The 26876-nt window shown below is 40.5% G+C and overlaps 1 protein-coding gene and 1 non-coding gene across 7 annotated transcripts in view; both read right to left on the bottom strand.

Annotated features, from left to right (window-relative positions):
- The window catches only part of GPC3 (glypican 3), a 460817-nt gene that overhangs the window by 416952 nt on the left and 16989 nt on the right, over nt 1–26876 (bottom strand). For 5 of the 6 annotated variants that reach the window (XM_055565179.1, XM_055565176.1, XM_055565178.1 and 2 more), the window contains exon 2: nt 11331–11492. In XM_055565179.1, the coding sequence (XP_055421154.1) occupies nt 11331–11492 (162 nt within the window). Of the gene's footprint in view, nt 1–11330; nt 11493–26371; nt 26427–26876 lie in introns of those variants that run through there. The other variant, XM_055565177.1, reaches the window with a different exon arrangement.
- On the bottom strand, nt 15107–15179 carry TRNAG-CCC (transfer RNA glycine (anticodon CCC)). The gene has a single exon. It is a non-coding gene; the product is annotated as a tRNA-Gly (tRNA).

Raw genomic sequence — 26876 nt, forward strand, 5'->3', positions numbered from 1 at the left:
CTACCATAAGGAAGATTAATCAAACCTAACACACAGTCTTTCAGTAAACTTAGTTAACCTTGCTTCTCCTTCATGTAAGTGACCCAGATGAGTTCAAATGTCTAACCTCACAAATGTCTAACCAGCTATCCAGAGGCCTCTGACCTTCAAGAAGGCTTAAGTTATGCAAGTATACACTATCTTCCCCTCCCATCAAAATACAAACAAAAGCCTTCAAGGTTATATTTGAAATAATATGTGTATCATTTAAGCCTCTTCTTCCATTATCACCCATCTCAACCATCTGGCAGAGATTGCCAGAAAGAACATACTTTGTTTTTCTACTAATGATTACTTTGATGCATGAGATAGCTTAATTGTTTTTCCTCTGATTTTTTTAAGCTGGCATTTAGACAGGGAGAATTCTGGTCATTTCATAATTTTGTTTTTAAAAAAAAGGTTTTCCTAATAACTCTTTCCAGAATATGTACCACAAAACAAGGCTAAACTGCTGATTTATCTGATAGGCCAGTGGGTCTGTTTCAAATGTTAATTGCTAGAAAGAGTACTGTTTTTCCAGTCCCTAGGGAATACGAGTGTGGACAGAAGGCTTTGGGTTTTCTCCCACCTACTGCTCTGTTGGACAGGAACAGGCACTCTGGCCTCACTGAATGAGTTTCTTTAGCTACCCTTCATGGGCTGGGCATGTGGGAGTAAACACGCATACTACTTCAAAGAATAATTCCAGGGCCCATTTTCCCAGCTGGGAAGGTGGGAAGGATGCCCAGAATCCATGCTCCAGGCCGAGACTGGTGGCAGGCAACATTTCACCACCCTCCCAGGGCCTTCCCAGCTACCAGAGCACAGACTCCAGTGCAATTCTAGACCAAGATTATATCCTAGTAAATGGTCAGAAAGGTCTCAAATCTACAGGGGAAAAAAGGCAATGCTGATAGCAGTACTATAAACAGGAACTCATTCAGACTAATGGTCAGTGTCAAAGATAACTGCATAACAACAACAATAATCCTTTAAACTTTTCAAAGCATTTTTATATACATTACCTCTTTTGGTCCTCAAAAGCTCTGGCAAGTTGGTAGATCGGGTGTTATCACACACATAAGAAAACAAATTCAGACACTTTAAATTACTTACCAATTTTTACACAGCTACTGTCAGAATAGGAAATAGAACATATTTTTGATTCATCTAAGGCTAACATCAATTAGGCAAAATCCAAAGGCTATATTGAAAGCCTAAGGAAGATATTGATACATTTGACTGGAAGTGTTATTAAAGCACCATAAAAAATGAATATTGTATTAACAAATCAGTAAAATCAATTTATAACATATAAAATGGGTTATGATCCTGAATATATAAAGAGCTCTTAAAAATCAATAATAAAAGGGCATTCCAATAAGAACAATGAATAGCTAAATTTTTTAAAAGATGAAAGAATATTATTGAGAAAAATCACAAAATAAAAAGTACAAATGATCAACAAAGTTTCCTGACAAGAAAAGACTACTATTTTTTCACCTAAACTGGGGTTATTCTAAAAGGGCAAATGGTCAGGAAAATGGACATTCATACATTGCTAGCAAGAGAAGAGATACAACTTGATGGAAATAAAATAGGCAATAAATGTGAGAAACCTTAAAAACTGCATAAGCCCCTGACCCAGCAATTCCAGTTCCAGGAATTTATCCTAAGGAAATAAAGATATGCATAAATACTTACATGGACATTATTTTACTATGGTCTACTGAAAGCAACCTAAATTTCTAACAATAGAGAGAGTTGGATTAATAACATATGAGAAAATAGCATGACTAAGTACTAGGTAACCTCTAAATATTCTATTACTATTATATTATACAAATATTTACATGGAAAGATGGTTATATTGCATTACTTGAAAGAGAAGTGTAATCCATTTTTTAAATATATGCATACCTATATCTGTACAATACTGAACAAAAGTATGTTAAATTATATACTAAAACATTAATAGTAGTTATCCTCTAGGGGATAGAATGTGGGTCATTTTATTTTCTACTGTTTCATTTCTTCGTGGGTTTTTTCATTGTATCTAATAAACATGTATATTCATTTGTATACTAAAAACTTATTAAAAAAAAGAATATTCTCAAACAAAGTTTGCTATATTACTTTAAAGTGCCCACAGTAATCAAGAATGACATATAAGAGTGTATCTGGAAAAGGTGATCCATGCCACCATTCTTGTTATTCTTGGTCACAAGATGTACATCTTTGGCTTTGCACTTTGTTCACAGTTCTCTGTGAAGAGGTTAGGCTGGAGGAAAAGACCAGCCAGGGAATGGCGAGGCTAGATGCAGAGGCAGAGGCTCAGGTAAACATAAGACATTCCATCTCAATGGGAAAGCATCAATCCACTATCTAGACTTTTAAGATCTTACATCTGAGTAGACTTCAAAACCTAGGAATAAATGCTGTAGGCAATAGCTTATACTTTTCTGTCCATCTGGTCATCATGGTAGTGATTGCAGAGGAAGTGGAAGAGACAGTAATCTGCTTCTATTAATATTACTTATTTTAATTGTGTGTGTATGTGTATGTTTCTGAAACATTTACTGAGTGTCCACTATCTCACTGGGGGATACAGGGTTGAGGTAGAATACACATAAGCCCCACCTTCAGAGAGGTTATTCTCTAGTAAAGGAGATTCATGTTAATAAAATAATCATTATATATCACTATCAACTTGGTAAGTGCTAGAAAGAACATAGGATCCCAGGAGAGGGAATACAGTAGAACTTGTTCTAATCTGATAATTACATTTCAGTTAATCAAGTCCAGTACTAATGCTAAAGAACTTCAACCAAAGGAGGGAAGCAAGATAAACATCCTTATTTCATCATTTTTGTTCTCCTTCCTCTCCTAATCAACCCAATGAAATCAGAGTCTGCCATTGCTACTTAGATCAAGAGGCTACATTAACTCATTCAGACCACTAGGGGACTATGGAGAAAACATAGACTCTTTTTAGTCTTAAGTATACACATACACGCAGAGAAAGAATGAAAACACACAGAAACGCTATTTTCTGAAAACATAGTTTTCTCTGAATGACAAGATTATGAGTGGGTATATTAGAGCATTGCATATTAATTAAATGATATTATAACATGAAAAGCATTTTTAATGTATATGTGCCAGGTATCTGACATTCAATACTGCAAAGCAGGTATTATATTTCATACACAATTATGCTTATAAATGTATGAGAAGGAATAACAAAAACAATGGCTACCATGCATTTGTTTCCTATAGACCAGCACAGAGCTGAGTTCTTCCATCCTCACTAGATTTAACCCTCTTTAATTCATGGCTCAGAGAGAAATGACTTGCCCTGGGTTACAAAGAGAGGAGATAAGAGAGCTGGGACTTAGATTCCAGTCTACCTGAAGCCAGAGCACATGCCCGTCTCATTACGCCCCCACCCCCTGCTTCTTGCCTAGGTGTTTTGCCCTTTCCAAAGGGATAACTACTTTCCAAAGGGCTAGCTAGGAAGTCCAGAAAGACTTGTACCTAGTAGGCAATTAATAATGTTTAAAGTTTAGTTTAAATTTACAGAAAGATGTGTACTGATTTACCTAACTCCCTCACTGGCCCTTCTCTTTGATCAAGAGTCACATCTGTCTGGAGAATTCATACAGGCAATCTCTTCCAAGAATCTCTGCCCTCTGGTTGAAATTAATCTCTTCCAACCCCACAGCCCCATACAGAGGTGAATTTCCTATGAAGTTAATGAAACAAACTACAGGGACCCGCACTTGCAAGCCTCCTTCTAGAAGAACCACAGGCATTTTGTTTTTGCACATTTGTCTCCTTTTTCTAAGAGGGCCTTCAAATTCTGTAACCTTTGAGCCTTAAAAAACCTGGATCCTGATGTATGGCAAAACCAACACAATATTGTAAAGTAATTAGCCTCCAATTAAAATAAATAAATTAAAAAAAAAAAAAACCTGGATCCACTCCTAACCCCTATAGAGAAACCGGCTAACATTTTTTTTTTATTGAATTTCTCATAGGATACTCATGTATAAAAGTCTTGGTTTCTGAAATCTGAGCTATTTGAAAGTAGGCATGAAGTAGTTTTTATCTTTGAATTCCCTATACCTGCCTGCCTTCAGACGTGCTAGATACTTGCTCAGCAAATGCTACTTAGTTAAATATAATAGAATTCCCATGCAAGAAAGCTAGAACTGGGGAGATTGTCCTTGACCATGAAACAAAATACACAGTGCTATAAAACACGTGGTGATTAAGGGCACAGGCTCTGGAGCTATATGTCCAGGGTTCAACTCCTGTCTGCTCCATGTATTTATTGGCTATGCAACTTTAGACAAGTTACTTAATCTCTCTAAGCCTCGACTTCCTCAGCAATAAAATGAGGCTAATAATAAATAGTACCAACTTTGTGGGTTGGTGTGAGGTCTAAATGAGATAATATAAGTAAAACACTTTAGAACAGGAAATTTTTCATTCATCTCTCACTGACTTAAATACATATTCAGACAGGAGGTTTGTGATTCTTACTGCAAAAGCCTTCAATTTCTCTCCTCCACACCAGCTCCACATCTCCTACCTCTGCCACCTAGACTCATTCAAACCCAGCCCAAGTGATCCCAGAGCCTGCCATCTTGAACTTACACTCCACGGCTGAACTGAGAAGCAAGGGAGGAGACCACAGACATGAAACCCAGTTCAGCTTTTGCAGGTGGCCTGGATGTGAGCTGATGGAGCCTGAAACTAAAATCAGAGAAACAGAGCTACAAGGCAATGGTATGTGATTAATGAGATGACTGAGACATAGGGAAGGCAAAGGGGAACAGAATGTGGGGGAAAGATGGGAGGAAGTATGAAAGAAGCAGCAAGACCTGATGACTGAATGAAAGAGCAGACAGCAAAGGGAGGAGTACCACGGTGTGCAGCAGCCCCTGGAAGCATCTCACAGTCAATAGAAGGAAAGGTGTTTTTCATTTCTGTGATACCACTTCCAGCTTAAAGGCAAATTGTTTGTACCTCCACTCGATTGACAGGAGAATTCAAATCTCTGGAACATATGCTTCATTACTCCGCTATCAGGTAGTACAACTCAGTGAGACAGAAAGAGGAGGAGGAACATATGTTTTCAGAAAGTAAACAAATCCCAGTAGGGGAGGGGAGGGAGTAATCACTCCAGCCAAAAGTGGTATTTTTCCTGGAAGCTTCTAGAGGGCAGGGACAATTTGCTTTAATTTGCTTTGTCAGGCCCACTAGTGAGAAGGTGGGCAGTAATGAAGGCAGCTCCAGGGGGGAGTTCAGAACCAAGGGGCACAGGCTGGGGTAAAGGGTTAATCTGCACAATCTCCTCACCCCACTCTTGGCCCAAGACAGTCCCCACCTGCCCACTGAGTCATATTTCTAAGCTCCTTTTATTAAACAGTTTTCAGTCTAATGACTGACTTCTAAATCAATAGCGGGCACAGGAAAGGTTTACAACTCTACCCACATGCCTCCCCCCTACCCGGAACCATCTCTGGCTCTGCTACAGCCGCAGAATTTTGAAACTGAATTAAATCCAAAAAATTCTTAGTTTAAAACCAAAATAACTTTAAACGCCCAGTTTCCAATTGTTTTTCCATAGTACTAATAATTAATCACATTTTTAAAAACCTTTATAACCAAAATATCTCTTTGAGTCAACACCATAAAAGTCCACTAATTAAAGCCAGCATCTTCTGGCCTCTGATGAGAAATTCACCCTTTTATAATGGGATTACTAGAGCTTTGCTGTACAGATGAGTGGTTTGATTAATAATTTACATTTTTGAGGATATATAACCTCACTCATGGTCATGGTCTGCGTTCCTAAAATTCTCAGAGTCCGTTTAATGTTATTATATTTGGTCTTGGCAAATGAATTAAGTCCTGATTAGACATCAGTGTAATTATTCTCTCCTGTATGTTGTTTTTGAAAAAGAAAGGGTTGTGACAGAATGGCCCACAGTTTGTGCTGAGGACTCACTGCAGCTCAGCATGGGCAGGAGAAGTGTCAGACTAGGCAGCAGGAAAAAATGTGTGAAATGGAGAAAAATTGCTCAGTACTCACTTAAAACCCCCACCACATTATAAAAACTAAATTAACAAATGATTGAATCTCAAAAACATGTTTATCAACATTCAAGCAATTATTTAGTCACATATTAACTGTGAAGGAAAAAAGCTTTGCTTGAATAATGTCCCTAAACAGTTATTTCAAGCAGAAATGACTGGAGAAATTGCTCTGAGCTGATGGAAAAGGGTGTTCTAACCAAGGACAATTTTATTTAGGGGGGAGTGGGAGAGACAGGAATCTGACAGAAAAAAAAGAGCAGATGGAAATGGAAAATAAGGGAGCAGAAAAAGAAAAGAAGCGCAAAGCACTGCCCCCACCCCATTTGTCTCTTCCATGGAGAGCAGGTAGGAGAAAGCCTTCCAACACTGGATGAAGACAGCGTTTTTCTTCCTCTCTGCCCTGGTAGAATGGACCAGAAAATGCAATGAAAACATGACCTGAACACAACAGTGCCTTTGTGATCTAGCCTTTCATTTGTGTGTAAAATACACCAGGTAGGGGCCTTCCGAGAAGATTTCAGAAGCTTAAAAAAGGATTGCTCATGGAAGTATTGGCATTTCAAACAACACAGCTTCATATCTATGAATGCATAAAATAAACCTCTCTTTCAAAGGGTCCTTTGCCTAAGTGCTCTCTCACCTGCACACTGGAGCTGCTTCAGCATCACCTACACTTGGCAAAAGTTGTTAAATTACATCAGGAACTCCGGCTTTATCTAGGTTACTGTCTGCAATGGTAATGCATCATTTATCTGGCCCATGTGGGGTGAAGCAGCCACAAAATGAACTGTCTAGATAATACTGCATGCATATAGTGTTTTACAGTTTTCAAGACATTTTCGCATACATTACCTCTACTTCTGAGGGAAGCAGGACAGTAATTATTGTCTCCATTTTGCAGATAAGAAAACTGAGGCTATTAGAGTCTAAAGAACCACTCAAAGTCATAAAGCCCATAAACAGAGAACCAGAATTTAGATTTTTCTGACTCCAAGTCCAGCATGTCCTCCTTCGCCTTTCAGCACCAAAAGTATTTTTAGCCATTCAAAATGGAAATATTCAGGGGAAAAAATGAACATAACTTGATCTTTCCCTATCAATTCATAGCCATCACTAGGGACATTAGTTGTTGGATCTACTATAACCTAGGGGCTCTGAGGCACGTAGCAATATAACCCTCTATAAGATGCTCCCAGCTGCCACATTCAATGGGTGCTTGAGTCACTTTTATGTCCTCTATTCTTACTGTCACTCGTTAACTTCTTGCTCCTCATATGTACTTTCCTCTGGCAGTCTTTCAAAAAATGCTTCTAGTTAACTGCTTATCTACTAGTGACTAGAAAACTAGAAAATCAAGTTTGTAAAGACTGTGCATAAATGCAGAACAGTAGTAGGCTCTGAACAAGGACCCAGGAGCTCTCAGATGAGTCAACTACCTAAGCAGGAGCTTCATTTTAGGTGCACAGAGATGTTTTCTGCTTACCCAGCATTTCTCCTCTCTGATAGAGAGACTTCCAGTTGTGAGAGAGGCAACTTCCAGAAAAGCAAAGTGTTGCTACATTCTGAAGAGTATTCTCACTCCAAGTCAGTGGTAACTTGGGGAAGACTGGAATCCTCTACCATACAGAAAAAACCTGGACATACCCCAAATATTTCCTGGGTGTGTGTGTGCTAAGTCACTTCAGCTGTGTCCAACTCTTTATGACCCCATGGACTGCAGCCTGCCAGGCTCCTCAGTCCATGGGATTCTCCATGCGAGACTACTAGAGTGGGTTGCCATGCCCTCCTCCTGGGGATCTTCCCATACAAGTTTAAAATTCTACAAAGAAAGCAGAACCCAAGGCTTGAAGATAGATAGGTGGTGGAGATATGATGAAAAATTCAGAATTCTATCCCATTTTTCTTCTCAAGGACCACAAATCCTGCAACTTCTTAATTTTGTTTTACCTCAAGCACACTAAGAACAAGGAAAACCATGTCACATGATGGCTTGGAAAAAGCTGGGCATCAATGAGTTTCCTCATCTGTAAAATGGAGATGATTACAGTATGAACTTCATAGGGCTGCTGGGAAAATTGAATGAGAGATAATTATGTAAAAGTAAGCATCGTATAGTAGGCACTTAACAAACTGTTACTATCGCTATTATTATTATCATTATCATCATCATCATCCTCATTATTAGGTAGTGGAGAAGAAAAAGAGAAAAGGAAATCTACTTTAAGTGAAGGGGTTTTTCAAAAAGAATTAATTAAGCAGAAACAAAAAACGATTGTGCTGCCCCATTTTACTTAGCACATCAAAGTAAATTAAATTTAGGAAACGAGGCAATGCAAAGATTGAAAATAAAGAACAACTTTTTTAATGCTTCAATCATTATCAAAACAACATTAGCAGTAGAGCATTCTAACCACTGTAGCAAAGGGCCCCAGGCTCATTTATGAGGGCAAAGGCTTCCTGCAAAAGAAGACATAAACTCCAAATCGAGGCAGTAAGGATTGCTCGTGGAACTGTGCACATATTTGCAGAACGCAGTCACTACTTAATACCCCCAATGTGGACTAGTGAAGGAATCCTAAAGAGATTGTGGATGTAGGCCAAGATCAAGACGCGCCTTCTTCAACTTCATGTGGTGAAAACAGCTCACATCAAATTTCACAGGAGTGAAGTATTGGAGCAATTTTCTCAATAAATTGTTCTACCAGAATCTTGGGGATGGGGTGTATTTTAGAGAAAAAGCAACTGTGCTCCCAATTTAAATTAATTGGAATACTAAGTAGTTATAAGAAAAAAAGGGGAGATACTCTTTTTCTCAGTAATTAATAACACATCATCTTGTAGCAGTCCCTGATTGTAGTCTTGTCTCTCCAAACAAGGGGACAATCGTACAAAAAGGATTTGGGGCAATGTCTCTACAAGCACGGTATAATTGCCTCGAGGTCTAGGACCATGTTTTATTTTTTTCTTTTGGGGTTTATTTTTTCAAAAAAATAAACAGGAAAGGAGTAAGAAGACAGAATGAAACAGATACCAAATGAGTACACATGGTGGCAAGGCACCAGCCTTGAGAAGGCGGCAGCAGCAATGAGTTTACACATCAGTTGTCTCCAGGTTCCTTTGCTAGGGTTGTCCTGCCTGTCCCCACAATTTGAGAAATGATGTCTCTGTCTGTGTGTGTGTGTGAGAGAGAGAGAGAGAGAGGACAGCTAATAGGTATTGTCCACCCCCCGCCACCACCTATTCACATGACAAATGTTCAACTTCCATTCTAAAGCAGCCATGGTTGGAAGCTAATCCAAAATCTTGTCAAAACTTTCTCTCCTGCTCTTGTGCTGTTCCAGAAGCAGAAAATACAACATGCAAAATGCAGAACTGGATGGAGATATGAATGCTGACATGCAAGGTCCTCAGATGGACAGCCGCATCAGCTTACTCTGCACTACAATACCAGTGTGATCACGCCAACACCCCGCTCCAGCCAGGCCAGGAAAAGGTAGCAAGATAACATCTGTGAGCTTGGTTTCTCCAGGAATGAAACAAATCACAAATACTACATTCTAGAAAAGCACCTTGACACCCCACAGAGTAAGATTCAGCCTTCCTTCAACTCGATTGTCGGTGTCACATCACTTCTCATCACCCCACTTTCAAACCCAATGGATCAGCTCCAAAACTAATCTAAGAAGTACATGAATGGTACATGTATTTTTAAAACGAGCTTAAATTATTCATTCTTTTGCCAAATTGTTAGTCTCAACAAACTCTTCACAAGAGTCTGACTGCATAAATAGCTTTAACAAATACTTCAAGCTTCTGTATTATACTTCATATAATCAGCCCAATGTCCCCTGAGGCTTTGACCCAAGAAACTGTTGTGAATGTATGTTTTATTAGCTAATTAGAATAATTTTTGTAGCTAATTCTAAGTATTTCGTTACAATAGACAAAAGAAGCTATAATCAGCCCACCTTACAATTCAAACAGGTTAATTCTTATAAAGGTGCCATAAATCAAGAGTTTGAATGTTAAGTAGTCAGAAGTGTTGTTTTTTTTTTTCACCTGACCCCAATTCTCTCCTTGTGGGACAAGAAGGCAGCTCATTCCATCCGCTTAAGGAAGAATAGAAGAAACCTCCAATATCCATAATTAACTTTCTTTCACAGAAAGTGGTGTAATGAAGCAGCTAAAAGCAAACACTCGGCGAGTCAGGCTGTCTAGGTTCAAATCCTACTTTCCCCATTTATTAGTTGTGTGACCTTGGGCAAGTTACTTAACCACTCTGTGCCTTGAGTTTTCATCCATAAAATGGGGAAACTAATCATACCACTATGGCTTCCCTGGTGGCTCAGAGGTTAAAGCGTCTGCCTGCAATGTGGGAGACCTGGGTTCCATCCCTGGGTTGGGAAGATCCCTTGGAGAAGGAAATGGCAACCCACTCCAGTATTCTTGCCTGGAGAATCCCACGGACAGAGGAGCCTGGTGGGCTACAGTCCACGGGGTCGCAAAGAGTCGGACACGATTGAGCGACTTCACTCACTCACTCACTCTTCACTCAATAATACTCCTTACTTCAAAGGGTTTACTGTGAGGCTTAAATGGGTTAATATATGTAAAACACGTACAAGAGTACCTAGCACATAGTGCTACACACATATTTGCCATCACCACTATCACTCCTAGCTATCCTTTATACACACACATAGTAAGTACTGAGACTCAGAAAGAAAGGAAAGATAGCCACTCACACAGATGAGAAGATGTGGAGCCATTAAGCCAGTTTCTCCCTCTTAAATGAAAATAGTCCCAGTGGTCAGAAAGAGTTTGTGCATGTTCCACAAATATCCAACTAACTTGTGCAGAAAACTGGTATTTAAGTAAACTTTTTTGTGTTTTAAACAAGTTTAATGGGCTAGTGGAGAAAAAGTACCATTTACTCTTTCTCCAGAGATTTATATCCTTTCCATACAGGTAAACAGAATGTCCTTGGACAATGATTTTTGACAATACCCACCTTCCCAAAGACTGTAATGTGGCTTCTCCAAAAACCATGTTTTTCCTTAACCAGAATCTCTCATTGGGAGGTTTTCATATCAAGCATTAATACTGGAATGGTAATTTCTAAATTATACTTAGCATGTGGAAAGCCCAGTGCCTGAAGAATGATGCCATTGCACAGCACATCTCAAATGATGCCCAGAACTCACCTTGGAAAACTGCAGCATTCTGAATAATTAAGAACTTGAGCTCCATACTTGCAGACTGAAGCAGTTGTTCCATGTTCAATCGTGCTGTTAGTTGATACTTTTCTTCCATCTTTCTTGAGCAGCATGTTGGGCCCTTGGGGAGACACACTTGCAAATCTGATCCTGAAACAAATAAGTTTTTCATGTTTCAGTAAGCAGAATGTCACACACACAAGGCAAATACAGCAAAACAATGCATTTCTTTTAAAATACAGTAAAATCTTGATTATTTAAAATTATAGTTTATCTTAAATAATCCCTGATTTCTCCCAGTTATCCTTATGACTGAATCTTTTTGAATAACCATGAGAACTTAATGCCTAGGTTTGACTCATAAATTCTGCATAAACTAATTTATAGCACAAAGTATACGTCATTGAACACCAATATTTAATTTGCCTGTTAAAAGACCAGTCTTCACTCCTACAATTTCTTTTTCATGCCTATAATTTATGAATGAGAACACAACCAAGAAGCAATTTTCAAACTTCCAGTTATGATTTCCAAGTGAAATGTATGTCTGGCCAATCCCATGCTGCTAACATTAGCATATAGACAATCACCAAAATCCCTTACGACCCCAACAATTCTAGCTCTATAACAAATGCCAAACTCTTGTTCCTCTGAATTTCTGAGCCACCTCTTCACCACCTCCCAAAGGATACAGAATGCTTTTTTTATTTTTGTATCTTGATAAAGATTTTCCAAATGAATCATCTTCTCGATTATTCCAAAATTAGGGAATCAGAACCTTTTCTTCTCAGTCCTTATTCAATGTGACACTTGGCAGTCCTCACAGTAAACCAATCCCTATTTAAAATTCTCCCCATCCCGTGCTTTAGTGAACCTACTCTGAGCCCACACATCCCCATACACCCACATACACCCTCCTACTGCTATGGCTATTCTTATTTGTCTTTTCTTGCTTCCTATTCTTCTGCCTAACATATAAATGTTGTTGACTCCCTTTCTCATTCTCCATCTCTCTCAACCCTGATGATCTGATATAACTCCTATGACTGCTGAACTCTCTAATCCTGACTTTACCTCTCTTCTCAGCTCCCAAATCCCACATTTTCAAACTACTCTGGGAATCTCAAATTCAGCATACCCCAAACTGAACTCAATATATCTCAGAAGCACAAACACAAAGTCTCCTGTATTCTGTATCTCAGTTAACAATTACCATCTACCAAGTTTCTCAATGATAAAAACCCCTTTTGCTGTTTTCTGCTCTTCACTGGTGACTCAACACATTCCTGTATCCCTGGAAGTCATCAGTATGTGAAAGAAAATTGAAGCCGTGGGAGTAAGAGTCGTTCAACAAATGTTTTATTGGGTATCCACTATGTGCCAAGCACTGTGGATATATAGCAGTCCTGTAACAACCCTGCCCCTGTGGAGCTTATATTCTGGGAGGCAACAAACTGCATATGTAAGGTCAAGTAGTGATAAATGCTACAGATTAAAAAAAAAAAAAAAACTAAGTAAAGGGAAAACAAACTGTGGTATATACATACAATGGAATACTACTCAGCCATAAAAAGAAATAAACTATTGATACATGCCACCACACGGATGAACCCCCCAAAACATTATGGTAGGTGAAAGAAACCTGATTTTAATATTACCTACTGTATGGTGACTGCAGCCATGAAATTAAATGACGCTTACTCCTTGGAAGGAAAGTTATGACCAACCTAGATAGCATATTCAGAAGCAGAGACATTACTTTGCCAACAAAGGTCCGTCTAGTCAAAGCTATGGTTTTTCCAGTGGTCATGTATGGATGTGAGAGTTGGACTGTGAAGAAAGCTGAGTGCCGAAGAATTGATGCTTTTGAACTGTGGTGTTGGAGAAGACTCTTGAGAGTCCCTTGGACTGCAAGGAGATCCAACCAGTCCATCCTAAAGGAGATCAGTCCTGGGTGTTCATTGGAAGGACTGATGCTGAAGCTGAAACTCCAATACTTTGGCCACCTCATGCAAAGAGTTAACTCATTGGAAAAAGACTCTGGTGCTGGGAGGGATTGGGGGCAGGAGGAGAAGGGGACGACAGAGGATGAGATGGCTGGATGGCATCACCGACTCGATGGACGTGAGTCTGGGTGAACTCCAGGAGTTGGTGATGGACAGGGAGGCCTGGCGTGCTGCGATTCATGGGGTTGCAAAGAGTCAGACATGACTGAGCGACTGAACTAAACTGAACTGTATGGTTCCATCTAGAAAGTGAAAATTCATAGTGACAGAAAGCAGTTCAGTGGTTGTTGGGAGAGACAGAGGGCAAGGAGGGGGTGAGAGTGAGGAAATTTGGGAGAGTGATTGGTATGCTCGTTATTTTGATTGTGATGACTGTTTCATGGCTGAAGGTGTATGTCAAATTGTCAAAGGGTACCCTTAAAATATTTGTGGTATGTCAATTAAACTTCAATAAAGCTGCTGATTTTTTTAATGTTTAAGGAACAAACTAAGGGACATAGGGGATGTAGTGGCTGCAGGGATGACTCTATTTATATAGGGTAATCAGGGATGGTTTCTTTCACAAGGTGACATTTGAGGAGAAGCGAGAAACAGGAGGGAGTCCCATGATTTTATATCCTCCACCAGTACTAGCAAATATTAGGGCTCAATGAATATTTAAGTCTAATCCCCTTCTTCTGTAATTCCTGTTTTACTCAAACTTTCCCTTCAATAAGCATTTGTTGAGCTCCTTCTGTAGTGGCCATGAACATGGGCATCTCAGACCTCCTGCCGCAGGGTGTATAACTGACTAACGACCCCAGCTGCTGCACTCTGCATTCACTGCCATGTTATACCTATGCCACAATCCAGGGGCTGCTCCCAGCCAATGACTGAGCATGGCAAAGGTGCTGACAGGCATTTTGGCTTGAGGACTCCCCACTGACCTTGACAAAACTTCCTTAAAACTGCCCTGCAGTTTACATTCTTTCTACTCAATCCTCCTTCCTTCCCTCTCCCCTCTACAGGGGTCAGACCTACACCACAGTCAAATGGCTTCTCCAGCATCCTTCAATTCCCTGCTCATTTCCTTCCCCAGTGTTTTCCCCAATAAATTTCTTGCACATCTAGTTAACATCTGCTTCTCAGAGGACCCAGGCTAACATATCTTCTATGTGCCAAGCACTGTGCTACATAGGTACAGCTTTCAACAGGAGAAATGTGGACTGTCTAAAGGGGTTAAGAGATGAATACCTAGTGCATATAAATGAGTGCAATAAAGCAACATCATTAGCTAGGTTGACAAAACACATACATGGGATATCCCCCAGAGGGGGCACACCCCCAAAGTTCCATGAGGTGGTTGGCAAAGTAACCTAAGTGCATGTGTGTTCAGTCATATTCAACTCTTTGCAAACCCACGGGTTGTAGCTTACCAGGATCCTCCATCCATGTGATTCTCCAGGCAAGAATACTGGAGTGGGTTGCCATTCCCTTCTCCAGGGGATCTCCCCAACCCAGGGATCAAACCCATGTCTCTGGCATCTCCTGCATTGGCAGGCCTGTTCTTTACCATTGTGCCACCTGGGAAGCCCTGGCAAAGTACAGTTTCATAATAAACATCAAATCTTACTGAAATGAGGCTAGAAAGCATACTCAGACATTCTTTTTAAAATATTTATGTTTTATTTAGCTATGTTGGGTCTTAGTTGCTGCACGCAGGATCTTCGATCTTCATTGCAGCATGTGGGATCTTTAGTTGTGACATGTGGGATCTAGTTCTCTGACCAGGGATTGAACCTGGGCCCCCTGCATTGGGAGTGCAGAGTCTTAGCCTCTGGACCACCAAGGAAGTCCCCATATTCAGACATTTTAGACAGGTTTTCAACATCTGAGGTGTTGTTTTCAGTGGGGGGGATTAATTAGCCATAAGTTATCAGAAAATTGATTATTACAATGTCTCATTTCCCTATGAATTCCAGTTAATCATGGCCTTAATGTATGTGTCCAAGTTTTGTTAATTTAGGAATGAAATTAATCAAGTTCAACCTCACGTAGGATCACTGTTGGAGTTCACTGTATTGACTCCAACCTCTCCACTTTCCCCTCCTCAAGGGAGCTGCTAACAAAAGTAGTGAAGGAGAGCACAGATAACATGTATCACCGACCCTAATCCAGCACTGTGATTTATAGTACTGGATGGAAAGGTGATATTTAATGTGTCAAAATACAATTTGGGGTCTGGAGACACAGAGTTCAGATTTATCTCCTATAAATGTCAATCTCATGTACAAGCCTTAAACCAATTTTAATAGGGTCTAAGCTCAAAGGCTTTATTATTATCTTCAGGAAAAAAGAAAAAAAAAAACAGAGCTCTCTAGCTCATGGTGTTCTTTCTATATGAAGTTACAAAATGTAATGCTTTTCTAAAAGCAGAAACTGATGTAGTTTACTGGACCAAGAAAGGAAAGAGTCCCCTTGGGGACATGTGGTTAATCTAGAGTTAAACAAGGGTAGTTGAGACTGATGTGTAGATATGAAAAATCCTACATAGCAGGCAATTTCCGTATACCAAGTTCCTGTCCATTTAGCAAGGTTTAATTTATTTTCTTAGTAAATTGATACCTAAGTAATGTGTGTTTAAAATACCTTTATTTGCATACACTCTTAAAATTAAATGTTATCAATAAACTCTTTGTGTTTCTAAACCGGTGTTTCATCAATGGTGAAGATTTCCAGTTTTCAAGAATGGTGGAGTTTATTTGGAAGGGTGGCTGTTAGTACTGCTTTTCTCCCACCAGCTCTAACCAGTGGGAGTCATAATATAATAGGGCTCATAGTTTTTCTTTGTGAAGTACCCTGAGCACCTTACTATAAGGTAACAAACTGCCACTCGATGTACCAACAGAAGCCCAGGAATGGCTCTTTAAATTACCATGACCCCAATTTGGTTTGCCTTAATATGATAATTCACAAAGTAACTTAGAGCAAGCATAGGGGTAACCGTTCCCTAAGTTGATCAAGTCTCATCACTGTACAGACTCCCACTACCTCAAGAATTTGTTTAGCCAAAATCTTTAAAGGACTAAAATCTTAAATGAGAACTTATGGGAAAACATGTCAGATGTCATGAAGAAAGGTACTTATTATATCCAAATATAAGAAATGTATATATAGCAGTATTTATCCTCCCTCCAACTTATCACTGCCTGGTTAATCAATAAACCAGTACAATTGATCTGGGGGCTAAGAGTGAGCTATAGATTGGAGGAAATAAAACATCTCTAAACTGATAAGAATTCAGGATTTCCAAACCACAAAGGAGAGAAATAAATGCCAAACGGAAAAACATTTTCTTTTAAGTAAATTTCATATAACTCACAGGCCAGGTTAAAATAAGCCTCCGCACATGATAGCATAAGGAGCAGTGGGCCAGGAGAGCTAGACATACCTAAATTAAATGACAACAATGAAATACAACCATTTTAATGCATGAACAAGCACAGGAAAGAAACAAGACAGAAAGAATGCACAAAACAGAAAGAAATACAGAAAGAATTTAGAGAGGAATCCTCATCAACAAAACAAAGAATTACTCTGGGAACCAAATGCCAAGTGGGATGAATAAAAAGTAAAACCCAGGGCAGATGACTAAGGAGGCACACTGAGAACTGGTACACACTTGTGTGAATAAAAGCAGAAAGGCCAATTCAAAATAAGATGCAACCTACAAAAGATGTAGTAAGTAGCAAAGCATTCCTTAAGTATGTCAGGAACAAAAGAAGGTCAAGGGGAAAGTGCTCCTTTATTAGGTGGGAAAGAAAAGTAATCGAGGGCCACACTCGTCAAAGAGGTGCTCTTTTTTTTTTTTTTTTTTTTTTTTGTAAAAATGGAATTCAGCTGGGAAATGGGACTAGAGACAAGCAGTATAGCCTGGGATGGAGATAAGGAGAAGACTTAGCAATTGACTATTCAAATGAGTCACAAAGGTTCAACTCTTTAGGTCTTAATAACTTGCATTCCTAGATGCTAAAAAAAAAATTAAAGTCATTATGGGGCTGCTAGTTCCCATTTATTTTGGAGGATTAAAAAGTACCTTCATACTATAATCTCCTCTCCTAGATTCTGAGTTCCTGAAGAGCAGAGAATGACTCCCATCTCCTTCGGGATGCTCTGTCGATCTCAGCCAGCCCTGTGCATGTAGCGGTGATTAATGAGGGCTGCAGACTGAGAGCACTAGAAAAGAACTTTCTGTCTGATCGAAAATGGAGGAGTGGAGATAGACAACCCTGAAAATGTTACATCTGTATGCTTAACTTTGATCTCTGAAAAATATTTTAAAATACCATAAAAATTAATTTCCAAACATCTTGAAGATTCACAAATAGATGCTTCACTTGAAGGAGCTATGAAGTAATTTATTCCTAGTTATTTTGAGACAATGTCTTGCTTGCACATTGGGTCCAGCTCTGGGTCTTCCAACTGAGAATGGATATTTGAGTTATGGAAGCTCTTCTCTGGAGGATTATTCCCATGTGTATCCAAGCTGGGCACCTTTACCAGTTGCTTCCCCTTCCAGAGGCTAAATCACAAGAAGTCCACAGCAGGCTCCCTCCCGTGTACTCTTGTGTAAAGGGATCTCTTAGGTTTGGCTACCTATGGCCTTGCATTCTTTTATTTATTTATCTGGCTGTGCTGGGTCTTAGTTACATTCAGGATCTCTAGTTGCAGCATACGAACTCTTCGTTGTGGCACATGGAATCTAGTTCCCCAGCTAGGGACTGAACCAGGGCCCCCTGCATTGGGAGCATGGAGTCTTAGGTACTGGACCAGCAGTGAAGTTCCCCAGCCTTACCTTCTTGGCCCATAACACAGACTCTTTCCTTCGGGCCTAGTTCTTGGTCTTTCTTTAGCTCCATTCAAAGACTTGACATCTTAGACTGCTCCGGATTCCCTTAGCCACCTCTGCCAGTACCAGGACGTCAGCACCACATTCACTTGGAGACCCCATTCCAGGCCTGAGCCTGGTCTCTAATTGGAAGGGGACAGTGAACACTGTGTATGAGGCTGTTTAAATGCATCTGTTCTATTGGATTTTATTCTAAGTCAGTTAAGTTTTAACAGCCTTACATCATTGTAAGACACTAGTAGGCAGGAAGGAGCAAAACACTTATGGCCCCTCTGGTCAAGTAGTTTACAATTCAGTCCTAAGCCCCACCACTTACCAGCTTGCAAGCAAAGATGGATTATTTAACCTATACATGCTTTTTCAATCCTTATTATCAACAGCACTTACCCTGCAAAGTTGTTGCAAGGACTGAGTAACACTATGCATATGAAGCTCTTAGCCTACTACTTGGTACAAGGTAAATATTCAATATATGTTAAGTAAAATTAAAATAAACAAAAAATAAATTCATGCTAAGAGACCAGACTTTCGCACACAAAAATAGCTACAGAACAGTTAAAGCTGATATATGGTTAGGTGAAAAAATATGCAGTATATTTTCTGAGGGAATGGAAATAGTCTATATTTTAATCGGGGTGGTAGTTACATGGGTATATAAATTTGTCAAAACTCAGTAAATTCTTCACTCAAAATGTACTTTGTTATTTGTAAATTATATTTCAATACAGTTGATTTTTTAAAATATGAAATATAGACAACATTTGCTATATAAGTAAATGCTCACCAGAGGCTCTAGGGGTCAAACAAGACTTCCAAGAGGAGGTGGGGCTTAAGCTAAACAGTTAAAGATGAGGCCAATGGGCGAAATGTGTTTGGCACGAGTGGAATAGTGGGGCAAGTCTAACCCGTCTGGAGAAAAGCTAGAATCTGGGGTGTAGCTAGCTTACCAGACAAGAGGGGCCAGAGTCTGAAAGGCCTGGAATGGAGTTAAAAGACTATGAGCTTGACTGTACAGACAATAAAGAACCCCGTTGAGTCTCAAACAGAGGCACAATATGATGAAGGGTGCTGTCTAGAAAGATTAGTCTTAAAGCTTGAAGTTGGGAAATGGGCGAAATAACCCCTCAAGGTCACTTCCAGCCCTCTGATTCTCTAATTACCTTTATTATGTTCTACATGTTGGTTATTTTACTACACTGCAATTTTAGCTAATGACCATAAATTGTCAAAAATCACATTTAAAAACACACTAAAGAACAGAAGAAATATTAATGCAGACCTTTATCCTCATACTTTCTAAAAGCAGATAGAACATATTCAAACAGCAACAGAAGAGAATAAATCGTCAGGGCTCAGTAACAATGAAAATTGAAATCTTTTCCATATATATGTGTGTGTGTGTGTGTGTGATGATTTGACATATTTTATTGCCAAGGTCTGCTTTATGAACAGCAGACTTTTTTGCTAACAAAGGTATGTTGTGCTAAAAGTAATAATGCAATATTACCATTAAAGTAATATTAAGCAAAAAATGAATGATATCCAAAACTGGTTGCTTCATGACTTATTGGGAAAATAATAGATGCCTATTAGAATTATCCAAAGGATTAAGTGCAGATTGCTCTACTAATGAACCAAAAAAAAGAAAAAACCATATCAACCATTTTTTTAAAAGGTTTTTTTTTTAAACAGAGGACAAGTCAATTTGCCATCCAAAAATATTAACTAATTTCCTTAGCATATAATAGTGACTTGCTGTTAGAACGGTGCCTTTTCCCCTAATTAATCATTATCTAAATCAAATCTTACACGCTCATTAATTTCTTACTAATCAAGATAGGAATACAGATGAAAGAAGTGGCTGCATTTGAAACCAATGGGGAAGTGAGAATTGCTGGTAGAAGAAATTGTCTTAGGGAAGCCAGATGAAGGTTACTCTTCTATTATTTAGCCTGGAAGAACATGACCTTGCAGAGGGCACACCTGGGTATCACGAGCTCAGACTTTAAATCAAAGATCATGCCTGGGGCCGCCACAGATTCTGCCTCTGTAAAAGGCAGGCCAAAAATGTCGCTACCACACTGGAGTACTGGGAGTTTAAAGCAACCCTGGAGATAAGCCATTCTCTAAGCCTGAGAATTAAAGAACGAATTACCTTTATCTCTACTGCCAACTGTCAATTAATTGCGTATCATTTCATGCCCAGTAAAGGCTGAATCCCTTGATCGCTACACTCTCCCACAAAGAGGTTCTTTCTGGACCACATTGCCAACCAGTCATCAACATGTGCTCTGGGAATACAAATTCACTGATTACATGCAGCCTGCCAAAGTGGTGAACAATTCATTCATCCAACATTTACTGAATGCCTACTCTGAGCTAGGATCTCTGCCCAACTCAAGGAATACAATAATGAACAGGGCATAGTCTCTGCCCTGGAGTTCACAGACTGGTCCAGGAAATGGACTCCCAAACTAACAGGAAACCTCTAGATCACTCAGGACATCTCATTCACCTTTTCCCCCTATAGCCAACTGTCACTGGTTATAACTAAGTCGTCTCCAACTCTTGCGACCCCATGGACAGTAGCCCGCCAGGCTCCTCTGTCCATGGGATTTTCCAGGCAAGAATACTGGAGTGGGTTGCCATTTCCTTCTCCAGGGGATCTTCCTGACCCAGGAATTGAATCCGGGTCTCCTGCATTGCAGCCAGGTTCTTTCCCAACTGAGCTACAAGGGAAGCCCGCTCCTACTGATTCTGCTTTTTAAAATATCCCTCATCATTCCCCTTCTTTCCATCTCTGCCTCATCACCTCACCTCTTTTCTCTTGGAAAACTATTACAGCCCCCAAACTGGCCTTCCTGCCTCTACACGCTCTTCCATCTAAGCCCTAAAGAGATGTTGCTAACATATACATCTACATCCTTCTCCTTCTTAAAACAGAGCAAGTGCACAGGGCTGTGAAAGGGGTGGCACACTCAGGCATTGCCGAGCAAACTGGTAAGGCTAGAGGCAAAAGTGAGCTGGTGGAAAGTGGCTGGGGCCAGATGAGGAGGAGTGATATGAGCCCTGCCACAAGATGATTCCTAGTTATCTTTGGCTACTTTTTGTTTTGTTGTCTTTTTAAATACTTTTTCCAGCTTTACTGAGGTATCACTGACTCTGAGTTATCTTTGGATTGGATTCTCACAGGAAAGAGTGTTCGTGGAAGCAGAGATGTCCTCCATCCTCCACAAGCTGTCTACCCTTTGAATTCCCACAGCACTCCACATCCTTTATACAGACACTTCTCACATTGTGTAACTTGCATCATGGTTATATTTGCATGCCTTATCTTTGCTAGATTTAAGTTCCTTAACTGACTCATCTTTGTATCTCAAGGGGCTCACTGAGGTTTGGGCTTCATGCCTCCCCTTTGACTTGGAACCAATGCCAGAACGTCAAGAGAGTTCAATTTTAAAGGAACTAGGTCAGACCAATTGATGCTACTAGAGCAACTTGTGGAGAAGGCAACGGCACCCCACTCCAGTACTCTTGCCTGGAAAATCCCAGGGATGGAGGAGCCTGGTAGGCTGAAGTCCACGGGGTCACTAAGAGTCGGACACGACTGAGCGACTTCACTTTCACTTTTCACTTTCAGGCATTGGAGAAGGACATGGCAACCCACTCCAGTGTTCTTGCCTGGAGAATCCCAGGGACGGGGCAGCCTGGTGGGCTGCCGTCTACAGGGCCGCACAGAATCGGACACAACTGAAGCGACTTAGCAGCAGCAGAGCAACTTGTAGAACAGTATTCCAGGGAAAATGAAGAGTGCTCAGGCCCCAAAATGGAGATCTCTCTCCTCCTCTTTTCCCCTCTTCTCTTCCCTCCACCCTCCTCCCACCCACCTATATTACTTCAACAGGGGAAAACCCTAATAAAAACAAAATAGGGGTGGAGGATATACCAATTGGGATAAAGAATCTTTAGAAATCTGCCAGAAGAACTAAACCAAGGCAATTTTCCTGTCTCCCCAAGTCACTCTTTCACTAATTGCTATTCTACTCAGATAAGTAGCAGAGATCCCATATTTTAGGAGATGTATAATTTTTATTTTTCAGATACAATCTTCAAATATGTAGACCTGAAGCATAGCTGAGAATTTCAACAACCTAGGCCCAATCTAAGTGCTAGGCCATTCCCCCTGTGTATGAAATCACACTGGGGCAGGGGGGAAGAAAGAACCCTCTGTATCAAGACTAAAGTGTTATTATCTGCTCTGGACAACTCAACCAAAACCGTTTCAAATCTGGGCCTCACTAGATGACTGCATAGATAATTTCCGGTCTGAGAGTCTAAGTTTCCAACTATAGGTTAATCGATAATCACTGAGCCCATTCTAGATTACGAATTGTTGTTTAGTCACTCAGTCGTGTCCAACTCTTTGCAACTCCATGGACTGTATCCCGCCAGGCTCCTCTGTCCATGAAATTCTCCAGGCGAGAATACTGGAGTGGGTTGCCATTCCCTTCTCCGGGGGATCCTCCCGACCCAGGGATTGAACCTGTGTCTCCTGAAGCTCCTGCATTGCAGGCAGATTCTTTACCACTGAGCCACCAGGGAAGACCAGGACTCAGTATACCTAACCCTAAAAAAGCAACCTTTTGCTTCACAGATGTCTCTGGTTTGTAAAATCCCTGTACCTGATGTTTCTGCAAACCACAAAAACTAGACTGAAAACACACCAACCACCCTGACCCTACAGATCCCCTGAAAAGGATCTGAAAGGTTTTTCAAGTGGTTAATAAGCAATGGTTGCCTTCTTATGGCTAAAGTGTTTAGAAAAAGATATATTTTTATGAGAAAAATCCAACCCAACAAGGCCAAGAGTTAAGACACCAAGTCCATGCTGAATAATAATATGGTAGCCTACTCTGTTTCAGAACTCTTCTTCTGATCCAGCATGACTAGGTAAGTCATTTCACTCCCATTTAGAAAGTGGGTTAACAGCAGTTGCCACCCACATCCCCTTCAGGAAACACACTGAAATGTTACAACCAAATTTAAGCTTCCCTAGAACAAGCTACCCTTAGAGTAGAAAGCTCTGGTAAATTGGTATGATTCAAGAGGCCCTGAAAGTTCTCTTCTATAGTAGATTGACTGGTACCCCTAAAGAGATGATGCCTACCTCCTAACCCCTAGAACCAGTGAATGTGATCTTATTTGGAAAAAGGGGTCTTGAAGATGTGATTAAATTAAAGATCTTGAGATGAGGTCATCCTGGATTAGCTAGGTGGGCCCTAAATCCAATGACATGTCCTTATGAACAACACACACACAGAGGAGATACAGGAAGAACAGAAGGCCATGTGAAGACGGAGGCAGGGACTGGACTGATGCTGCCAAAAGCCAAGGAAGGCTTGGAGCCAACAGAAGCTGTAAGAGGCCAGGGAGGATTCTCTTACAGCCTATGGAGGGAATTCAGCTGATACTTTGATTTTGTACTTCTGGCCTCCAGAACTATGAGCTAATAAACTCACTTGTTATAAGCCACAAAATTTGAGGTAATTTATTATGACAGCCCAAGGAAACTAGTACACCCTCCTCTCTACCACCTATAAGTATCTACCTATGTGTGTGTGGCCAGTTGCTCAGTCATGTCTGACTTTTTGCAACCCCCTGAATCATAGCCCACCAGGCTCCTCTGTCCATGGGATTTCCCAGGCAAGAATACTGGAGTTGGCTGCCATTTCCTTCTCTAGCGGATCTTCCCGACCCAGGGATCAAACCTGCATCTCCTGCATTGCAGGTGGTTTCTTTACCCACTGAGCCACCTGGGAAGTCCCCAAGTATCTGCCTAGTAATGTCTCAATGTTTCATCATGAATGAGTTACTACTTTGATTAAACAGTTTCATCAGGTGTTGTCTTAAAGTGCAACATTTCTTGAGTAATTAATTCTCTTACTCCAAACCTAAAGAGTTTATGTGGGAGCTTCCTTCAGCACAGGAAAGAGCGGGTGGGAGTTAACCCAGAACACCTGGACAGTCAAAGTGAAAGTTTTAAAAAGATCAAAAGGGACAAAAAAACAAATCTTATCTATGTTCAGCCTTGAGAAAGTCCTACTGACAAAGCCCAAATGTCACTTTAACAGCATTAGTCCCAAGCCATAAAACAGACGTCTTGCAGAAGCAAAAAATAATAATATTGCCTTAGTCCTTGGCTTATATTACAGAAAAGTTGTTAGAAGGGTGCTCAGACTAATCCAAATGCCTCATTCTCAGTGCTCAAATGTGTTCGTTATCTTTTTAAAGTATTTATTTATTTGGCTGTACCAGGTCTTCGTTATACCACTCAGCATCCTCAATCTTCATTGCAGCGTGTGGGCTCTTTAGTTGGTGAGTGTGGGATGTAGCTACCTGACCAGGGATTGAACCTGGGCGCCCTGTATGGGGAGTGCAGAGTCTTAGCCACTGGACCTCAAGGAAAATTCCTGTTTGTTTTCTTAAGTCTGATAAATTAGATGTATTTCATATACATGAAAAAAGAGTTTTAAGCTATTAGCAACCGAACAACCACAAAGAGAGCTGGCATATCCCATTGTCTTTCTTCACATTATAGGTGCCCTAGTCTTCCAGCACTTCTGGAGATGCTGTTTAACCAGCCCCCAAGCAAATCTTTCCGATGCCCAATTGCCCTTACTGTTAAGATGCTTCTCCCAGCTCTAATGGCTAACCTAAATTTCAGTTTCAAGCCATTGCACCTTGTAATTACTTTCTCAGCCACTGTAAATAATCTGTGCCCTCTATTTTATCTTTCCCCTTTCCCTATGATAGGAACCTGTGGAAAAGGGAGCCGGTTGCCTTGTTAGTACAACAGACACATTGCACCTGAGCAAAATGCAACCAAAAGAAAATCAAACCCTCACTCTTGATCCCTTAGTGAGAAGCAACGTTATTGATCTTTTCCTTTTTCCTATCCTTCAGCTGATCTGAGTGTCTACACTGACATGCTCTAGTGCTGTGGCATTTATGCCATCTTGGGGAATAGCTGTGTAAATGCTCCAGTAATTTTATACATCTTCAGCATACTGTTGTGTTAGAACTTTAGTATCTGAAGGACTGGGAAGGACACATTTTCCTCCTCCCCCTCCTCCTCCCCCGACTCTCATGTAATATGAATCAAAATCTTCACTAATTGGCCCTCCTCTTGTGTGTTACTGAAGTCTAGACTTGGTGGCAACCCCTTCTGTGGAAGAGATTTAATGAAGGTGAAAGTGCATGGGAGAGGAGTTGGCAAGCAAATCAGCTATAAGAAACTTGGAGACATGAGTTTGGGGTAAGCTGAGATTGGAAACTAAAGAATATTGTTTCAAACACACACATACACGTTGGTGAATTCACTTTGCCCTGAACTAAATGTTTCCAAAAACTGAGGAAATTTTAAGTTATTACTGCAACACATAAAAGATGGTTCCGTGATGCTCAGTAGTGACTCTTTTCCTCCTTGCTTTCTTCGGGAGCTACTAAAAACAAAAATAAATTACCCAAACAGGTGATTTGGGGATTGGCCTTCTCATCCCAGGATTTCACTGAAAAACTCAAAAATTGCTAATAGTAACTTCATTCTCCTGTCTGGCTAAGGATGATTCAGATACAGAGCTCTCTAGAGCCCAGTGTGGGCTCCGAGAGGCAGTGCCAGGAGGGCTCCAGATCAAGCTGAACGAACTAAGACTGGATCTAGGACCTCCCTGTGAGCTGCTAGTCTTATATGACCTGCCTTCAGAAATCCACCAGCTCTTGAGACCACAATAATTTGATTCGGGAATATCTGCCCCATTTAATTTTTACTTTCTTAAAAGAAAGAACTGAAATAAAGTAGAAACAATATGGGAACTATGGGGCCAGTTGTCCCCAAACCATGCTGACCCTGCATGTATATCTAAAGAGTATAGGTGTTCAAAGTAGCTGATGCTACAGACAACTAGGGCAGTGATGGAAACCATTTGATACAATCACTGAGGCAGATCAACCCAGAGATGATAACCGTCACTGAACAGGAAAATCAAATGCCCATGACCCCTGTCTGCTGAGCTACATTTGGGATGCAGCATTCCCACAGATTCAAGCCTTTGCTCTTCCCACGCCCTCCTCCTTACCCTCAACAGATACAGAGACCCCTCCAAGCCTGGTCCTCATCTGTCTCCATGTCTGCCTCCCCCATCAAGAACAGAGAGTAGAGTTGTTGTTGTTGTTGTACTTCAAACCCCTAGTATCTAACATATACTGGATTCTCAAAACTGGTTTCAAAAATAATCCCCAGAAATGCTGAGCCCATCACAAGAGTAGTGATTAGGAACATGGCTCTGAAACCAGCCTAAGTAGATTTAATTCATTTTGTGGTTATTCAAACTTGGACAAGTTACTAAACCTCTGTAAGCCTCCGTTTCCTTATCTGTAAAATGGGAGAAATCATACCCACCTGGTAGTTCTATTGTAAAGATTAAATGGGATGTTGCCCATAAAGGGCTTAGCACAGCGCCTGGCTCAATAAATGTTAATGATTATTAGCACCGCCCCCAGCACAGGTGCTCAATAAAAACTTGTTGAATTGAAGTCACACCAGTGGGAATGAATAGCAGATGTGAAGGCAGCCTGAGCTTT

Source organism: Bubalus kerabau, chromosome X (genome assembly GCF_029407905.1).
Source record: "Bubalus kerabau isolate K-KA32 ecotype Philippines breed swamp buffalo chromosome X, PCC_UOA_SB_1v2, whole genome shotgun sequence".
Classification (NCBI taxonomy): domain Eukaryota; kingdom Metazoa; phylum Chordata; class Mammalia; order Artiodactyla; family Bovidae; genus Bubalus; species Bubalus kerabau.